The following is an 8,540-nucleotide window of genomic DNA, read 5'->3' on the forward strand; positions in this document are numbered from 1 at the left end:
CAAAATGAAATAATTAACTGATAATATAAGCACGTAGCTATTCAACATCTACACCTATCAACTAACGAGAAAACAGTATAGTTTTACAAGTAGAAAATTCACACTTAACAGTTCTAGTGATTGGAGCGTCAAGGCAGCATACATTATTTTGTTTAATATTAGTACAGATTGTGCTACTATTTGCTCTAACCACGAATCGGTGGATAAATAACGGCATTTTACAATACTTGTTCAACTTTTTACAATTTCCGTTTTCACTAAGAAAACATACTTTTTAAATTAGCATACGAATTGACGGTGTCATAAATATACTATATACTTTTGAGCATTTTAACGTACGAAACGATCATACTATTTGGCACAAACTAATTTTTTTTGATCAACTATCTTGCATTGGGAGTATAATTTCGAAGTAGTTTTGGCACTCAAGTATTGAAATAGGGACTTGAATGGAATGCTGAATCCGATTAGGTTTAATCAGTATGTAGTTTACATATAGTAGTAACATTTCAAGACACAATTATTGCTCAGCAATATTTGAAATTCGGTTCTTTCCGATCACTGTTTTTTCGTGCGATTACAATACGCGATTTTGTATGAATTATAATTTAGCCCTATTAGCTTGTGGAAGGATGTTAAAATAAACATGAGACATCGATATGTGCGTTTTATGGTGTGTGTTTTGAGTCGATTTAATTGTCTAACAAACCTGATTATGTGCATAATTTATCGCAAGTGGTTCGAAAACTATACAATTGCATTCACACTTTATGGGAAAGTAGATAAATAATAATAGAAACATTTTTTCCTAATTATGAGCAATGGTTCGGTGATTAGTGAATTAATTTAACGCTGTAACTATATCCTAGTACTTTTGTGAGAAAAACAGAGCTAGCTTGGAATATTTAAATATCTGCGTATATTTTTAATCTGAACCGGAGGTGAACTAATTGGTTACCATAGTGTTTTTACTTTTAAGTCGGTTTAAATTGTTTGGATGCAGTCAAACTGGATAACATTTATTTCCAGTTTTTAAGAGTTTTTATTTAGTTTTGTATGTTATCGCGCCTAATATTCGAAAACTTAGAAATCGCAACAGTTTTTTAAAAATAAAATGTTCACTTTTTATGCATGCGAGCCTTTTCTTTAAAGTGTTTGTTCTTGGCGCAATTTGGAAAAAAATGTCCTGCAAAAGCTTCTGAATTGACAAAGCTACATTCAATTTAATGTTTGGAATTTTTGCAAACAAATGCAAATTCAAAATTTGGCAAGCATGTTTTCTTGCAACTGAAAAAGTGCTTCAAAGGTGACAAATTAATTTTATTTTAATCCCCTATATAGTCGAGTTAGAGACAGAATTTAAAATTGAAAAAAGTGAATTAGCACTTACGGGTACCAACCAAAACGAATGTTTTTATAGCTCTTATAGCTCGTAGGACGCGAAAGAATCAGTGTATTTAATTTAGTCCACCTTGTAGGTCATGGTCCTCAATTTAGTTTGGCCTCCTCAAAGGCCGATATTTTTTGTTGGTTTATAAAGCGAGCTAATTAGAAAATCAATGCTATTTGATAGATTTAAAAGCCAACAATGTGACAATTTTAAAAAGAGACAATTTTCATATTGGAAGTGCATTAGATGACAAAAATTTAGCATTCGTATCCAGTTCTATCTTAAGTTAATTCAATACAAGTAGAAATATGTCGAAAAATGTATTGTTGTAGAAGTTCATGATGACTTTAATATGGATGTTAGTAGAATTTTCTTACTCTATTTAACTCACAAGATCTTCACAGAATATACTTAGTTTTAAGTTAGTAAAAGTTTTAGTTTAAAACTTTGATATTTTTTCTTCTAACTCGACAAGTATTATTGTGATTTTTGACAAACCCTTTATATCGTTGCTCAAAAATCTACCAGATTGTCGAATTAATTCAAAATCGCAAAAGATAGACGTTATTAAGTATAGGACAAACTAAAACAACAGCAAATAATTTTCTCAGAAACTTTCATGCTCAAACTTAACAAAAAACCTTTAAGACTCTTTAAGTAATTAATAGAATATGTTTCGGAACTTTATAAACCTCTCAGTTCTATTCAGAGACAAAAATAGTATGTGTTGAGTTGCACCGTGCAACTTTTTGTCGTTAATTCCCACAAGAGCAAAAAGCTTTCAACTTTGAAACATGATTACGTTTTTCCTAACTGTTGCTAAAACCTCGAAGCCGCATTTATCTTAAAAAAATTGAGCTGGGAAAACTCATCTTTTCTATTTCTATAGTTAATAGCAGCTTCCACTATTATCTAGAAGCTTTCTCTAAATGAATAAATCTGAGTAATTCACCTGCGTCTATTGCAAAGATTGCCCATTGGGTTAGAGATATAGAGGAAGAAGGATGGATTATTACGGCAGTAAAACTCTTCAACAGTAATCGGTGTGGTTGATCATGCAGATTACTTCTCCTTCTCCCGTAGTATGTTTGTTAACTCCTTTCTTTTTACATCGTCGCTCACAGCTTCTTTCAGCATATCCCATAGGGAATCTTTATTGAGCAGAACGTACTGACTGTCCGCATGGTCCTCAATATCATTGTTATCACTCTCCACTTTGGCTTTGACTAGCTTTGGAGGAATTTCGTGAATCTGTTCGGTGTTGACGTGAAGTATCACATTGGGACGATTCGGCTTTTTTTCGGGCATCTTGTCTTTCACTTTCGAGGACTTTGTGGTGGAAACTGTGATCGTTTGGTGCGTCCTTGGTTCAGCTGCTGGTGTTGGTGAGGTCACTTTTGGAAGTTTAGTTGCTGCCGAAATGTTTTCAGCAAGTTTCGGCTTTTCCTTTGAAATTTGCTGGGATATTTTTGGGTCAAACTTTATGTGTGTAGTCGATGCTTTTCCCGTTTGCACCTGCCCTATTAGCACTTTCCTAAACTTCCGATCAACGACTTTTTTTGCTTTGTAAAACTTTACCGGCTCTATTGTGGATGACTGTTCAGGTTGGGTAGTGGTAGATAAGTTAGATTGAACAGAGTTTGAAAATTCCGTCGTAGGGTCAGTTTTTTGTGTTGTGCCTCCTGACATTGTTAACTCACTCTCGGCATTTATCGTGTACGCCATCAAACTCACCAGCTTCACTTCTTTGGAATTTATCTGTATTTCCCCTGGAATATTCCTAGCTGCTGTAGCCACTTCCTTCTTTTCACATGCTGCTGGCACTTCAAAACGTTCATACATGCCACTGTGGGCACCAAACCATATGTTCATATCCTCACTTCGAACGGAATTGAGTAAAGCACTCGCTCCTTTTGCATGGAAGAACACATCAGCAGCCAGATCTTCGCGACTCACAGGGTATACTTTCGCATAAGCAGGCCGAATTGCCGAAATTACGAAAGTACTTCGTGCATTGTACTGGACGCAGACTGGACAAGGTGTGGAAATGTTGGCAAATATGAACCAGAGTTTATTGCCTCGGCTTCCGTGTTGCATTTCAGCCATTTTTTGAGGCGCGTTGAGTAGTTGAGGCGGGTTCGGTGATACTTCAAAGCCGGAGAATAGAGTGACTTCTAAACGCAGGACTGGAGACGGATGATCTCCTTTCCATCTGAAAATTGCAAGTAAAATAACTGGATTTTGTGGAAATATGTCTCACTATATTTTAGTTAATTCCGTCATCCTTAAATCAACTAAATGGTTTAATTGTGACGATTTGGTCGTTTTATTACGTTGACTGGCTTCCGTTGGTTCTTAAGTCCGCGATTTGCAATATTAGCACACAAATTAGAATTTCATCACAGGGGATGTAGATGTACTTTAACTTTTTTGAGAAAATTGAAAAACTTTATCTTCTTTGCATGGTCGTAAAAATAACTGTTGAATGGCATGTAATTTTTCTTGATGGAATTGCAACCTAATACATGAGCAAATTAAAATTTTTATCACTTCTACATGCGAGTTTTCTCTGTTAAATGAGCTAAAAGTCAACGTTCTAGCTGCAATGGTTTGAGTCTTAGGAATTTTGAAAAAATGGCCTGCATTGCAAAGCCTCGAAACTGAAAAATTTTCATTCAGCTTAATGTTTAAAATTATCGAAAACTTTGACCAAAAGCTGCATAAAATTCAAATTGTAACCGCTTACAAACCGACGTTTTCTACAATGACTAGAGCTGCAAAATTTTCTTCTCTCCCCAAAGTAGGTACCTCGATTTATTGTGCAGAATATACCGCAAAAAGTGCCCAAATTCAAATATCGAATTTTCTGTGTCTAATATTTTAGTCAACTGCGACGACGAGAAAATAGAAATTTTGATTATGTATATCTGCGAAATTTCTCTTTAAACTGAGTAACAAATCAACCTTCTAGCTGTTATGGTTTGGGTCGGCATTTTGAAAAACTGCCCTGTAAAAAGGTGTCTATACTTCAGTGAAAGACGACTATTTAGGTCTGTGGGTTTTTCGGTCAATAGATGTGGCAAAAATAAAATACTTTTTTTCATGGATCGACGTTTCGACTATATCATCCGCAGGGCTCTATGAGGCCCAGACATCAAAATTGAAATTTCTTCAGTTTGAGCAACCGACTATACGCTTTCGAATTGTGTATTGTGCTCAATACATGCCAACTTCCAACTGATATGTTGTGTGCCTGAGGCATTTTGGAAAAATATCCTGCAAAAAGCATGCAAACTGAACAATCTACGTTCAACTTAATTTTCAATTTCTCGCAAACTTTGACCAAATGCACGAAAAAGTTAAATTCGAAGCACAGGGTAGAAATGTGGAACTCCTACTTTTGTTTTGTTCAGAAGTTATTTATCAACTTTTTTATCTCTTATTGTTTTTTTAAGGGCATTAGTTTTCCATACATTTACATTAGAATGTTTAATTAAATTAAATTTTGTTTGTTTATATCGTTGCGCATATTGTTACCATGTTTTTATTTAAGTAAAATTCATTCAAACTTAATAATTGTAATCTGAACCAAAGTACACAATTTAGAAGAATAATTTAGATTGTTAGGAATCAACTAATAATGCGTGCCAATATTGTTATATGAAAACGTTATTAGGTTTACAAAAATTAACTTAATTACTTACACATTTTGAGAACCTCAAGGAAAACGATTTTATGTTTTTGCGGGCAAACTAGTGGTCTTAGGAAAAAACAATAAGAGATAAAAAAGTTGGCAAATAGCTTAACGTAATCAACATTATGTTGAGAAAAGTTTAAGTACACACAAAAAAGTTCTGAATAAAACAAAAGTAGGGGTTCCACATTTCTACCTTGTATAAAAGCAAACTGAACCACGAAACACTATCATAAAATGGCACTTAATTAGCTTATAAAGTATGCCAAAATTGAAGTTTCTATATTTAACCGTTTTAAAGGAAAACAACAAAAACTAATATTTTCCGCCATTTTGGAAATCAAATAACTCAACAACGAAACCTCTGCAAGTTTCTCTTGAAAGTGAACTAAAGATCAACATTTCAGCTGATATGGTTTGTACCGGAGGCATTTTGAAAAAATGTGCATCAAAAAGTTTCTAAACAGGATAGTTTATACCTAATAAACTGAATGTTTAAAATGTTTGACAACTTTGACGAAATAAACCACAAAAGTAAAATGTAAAGCACGTACATAACCGAGTTTTCTTCTTGCAATAAACTCAAAGTGAACGTTCTAGCTAGCTAATTTACACTGTGGGGCACTTTGGAAAAATATCCCGCACAAAGTGGGAAAATATTTTCCCACATATATATAATAAAAAAGTCTAATTATCTGCTTGCATGCGAATTTGCGAATGAAAAAATCAATTGCGAATTGCATATGCATGCGAATTTTCTCTTTAAAATGAGATAAAAATTGGGCTTCCAACTGGTACAGTTTGTACCTGAGGCCTTTTGGAAAATTGTCGAGCAGAAGTTTCTAAACTGACAAATCTACAGATCTAAAACTTATTTTTTAAACTTGTTGCAAGTTGAATGAAAATTTGCTATATATGTATGCGAGGTTTTTCTTTAAAATGAGCTAAAAATCAGCCTTCCAACTGATATGGTTTTGGACTGATGCATTTAATATATAATTATATTAATCATTAATCTATAAAACTATGACTTAATGTTTGAATTTCGGGCATTACTTAACTAAACTCACCAGAAAATATTTTTTTTCATTAGCATTAGCAATTTTTACAAATTTTTAAACACAAAGCTGACCCGAAAAAATATAACTCCTTTCCAACTGAAAGTTGCAAGTAAATTTTGTGGAAATGTGTCTCATTATTTTTATATGTATCTCTCACATTTTCGCTAATTTTCTTTTCAGTTCCTCCAAACCGATTAAATCTGACGAGTTTTATTCCGTTCACCAGCTGCCTTTGCTTCTTAAACTGCTAAATTGCAATATCCAAAACGCAAAATAAAATTTTGGTCATCAAAGGAGTAACTACCGGTTAGGAAGGAAGTGATAATTTTTCTTTTGTTGACAAATTTAGAAACCTTTACCGCCTGTGAGTGCTTAGCTTAGAAGTGCCAGTCAAAACCTTCCTACTTACTTAAAACAAGTCTCTATTTTAATAGCCGGCAATTTTCCTTCGATTTCCTCGATTGAACTGCGATCTGGCAATATTTCTTCCACTATTCCAGACCTGATTTCAAGCAGACTAGTTTTGTCCTTAACCACGTAAGTGGAATAGAAAGCCCTACCCTAAAAACAATTTAAGTTCAATCACGCATCTTTAGTGTGTGCTTTAAAATACCTGTATTGTGGCACATCCGGCTCCAGTGGCGTAAAGCAGAACTTTCGTGGGCAGACTGGGCAAGTCCACCTTGTAAAAGGAGTCTTGGTTATTGAAGTGCAGAGTATCCGAAAATTCCATTCCCGAGGTTGCCAGCGCAATAATCAGCTCCCTAATACGAACACCTTCCAATTATTGACTATGTTTAAAAAATTATTCACAAACCTGTGCTGATCGTTGGCCATTGAATTATATTCTGAGAATGCTGTTACTGCAGGATAGCGAAGTTCGTAGTGATTATCGAGTATTTCGGAGCGATTGATTAAAAACGTTGCGACACTTTGGGCGCTCTTCAGGTCGCCGATCAGGCAGAATGTGGATAACGCGTATAGAGATGCTCGGTATTGTTCGACAGTAGCTAAAACAGATCAAATTAATCTCAACAAGAACTTACAAACTAAAAAATTGAGTGTGAACTCTTACCAACACAAGGTATTGGCCCAAATGCATTCTGAGATTCCGATTCATACAGCCAATCAGCAGCGTCTCTTTTGGGGGTAAAGTTAGGCCATCCAAACTCGCCATCTTCGGTGGTGGATGCATTTCGAAGCTTTTCCACAGCCCAAGCTGCTGTTGCGCTTCTGACCTGTATTATTAATAAAGGATAAGTATTATTAATAAAGAAAGATATTGATAGTGGATAAGAAGAATTATTTATTTTTTAAACGATACAAAAGAAAATAAACCACTCGAGCTCAAGAAAATTTAAAATTGTTACCAGAACTAGAGCGAACGCGACTGCAGCAATGGTTTCAGGAGATTCCACATTGGGCAGGCTGTTTTCCAAGAAAATTTTCGCTTTTTGTAGAGTATCTGAAATAAAAAAAAAATGAAAACTTATGTGTCTTGCTTTTTTTCTGAATTCATATCTTCACAACACTTTTTTAGTATTAACACAATTTCTGATTAGATGTTTCTTTAATAGAAGAGGACTTGCAAATAAATTTTTTATTTTAAAGTAATTCGAATTCTGGAACATTTTTCTGTAATGTGCCAAAATAGCAATAAAATAGTAGTAGTAGTAAAATTATTTATCTCTTAATTTCTTACGAAAGGGCTATCGACCTATCGGTCTTTCTGCCCATTGCAATAAAATATTTGGCAAAAAACACTGAGATATTTACAAAAAGCTGAATCTTCATTGTTCGTCAATTCGTGTCTCAATACAAAAGTAGCCGCTCACAAATTGATCTAAACAGTTAAATATGGACAAAATATGTTGATTATTGGGTCGTGGTTTTTTTAAGAAGCTCGTTGAAATCCTCTCTTCCTTCTGATGAAAATTATGATGTAGAATTGGATACATTTTAGAAGACTTGGATTTTTTGGCAAAAGTCGAGCTCTCACTCCATGAAAATCCTCTCTTATGAAATTTTCAATCAAAAGTTCACAGCATATTTTTTGGGTTCTTCATAAGAAGTGCCCCAATATACACACATAAAGTTTTTGCATCTAGAATCAGGAAGATATTGTCGGTTAAAAATTGTGACTAATCAAAAACGACTCAAAATAGACATAGAAAATGTCGATTGCTTCGGATCTGATCATTCTAGCATGCTTTTAACAAGCTCGCTGCAATCCTCACTTCCTGCTGATGAAAATCATGTAGAATTTGAGGAATTTTAAGACCTTTTTTGAAGAATTTTTTTGGCTTTTTCCATCAAAAATGGAAATTGTTCAAACGTGTTTTTTGCTCACATTGGATTTATTCCGATCTTAGAATCACCTCAACATAAATCTACT

At 34.3% G+C, this 8,540-nt stretch overlaps 1 protein-coding gene across 3 annotated transcripts in view; it reads right to left on the reverse strand.

Moving 5' to 3' along the window:
• Window positions 1–8,540, reverse strand: part of LOC109535677 (C3 and PZP-like alpha-2-macroglobulin domain-containing protein 8) — a gene marked incomplete at its 3' end in the record, with an annotated part of 219,141 nt that continues 210,601 nt past the window's right edge. For all 3 annotated transcript variants that reach the window (XM_048660919.1, XM_048660918.1, XM_048660917.1), the window contains 6 exon segments: window positions 1–3,602; window positions 6,555–6,706; window positions 6,759–6,909; window positions 6,963–7,155; window positions 7,221–7,383; window positions 7,516–7,610. In XM_048660919.1, the coding sequence (XP_048516876.1) occupies window positions 2,453–3,602; window positions 6,555–6,706; window positions 6,759–6,909; window positions 6,963–7,155; window positions 7,221–7,383; window positions 7,516–7,610 (1,904 nt within the window).

This window comes from Dendroctonus ponderosae, unplaced genomic scaffold (assembly GCF_020466585.1).
Source record: "Dendroctonus ponderosae isolate FM_Combo_2020 unplaced genomic scaffold, Dpon_F_20191213v2 Dpon_F_20191213_1, whole genome shotgun sequence".
In the NCBI taxonomy this organism is placed as follows: Eukaryota; Metazoa; Arthropoda; class Insecta; order Coleoptera; family Curculionidae; genus Dendroctonus; species Dendroctonus ponderosae.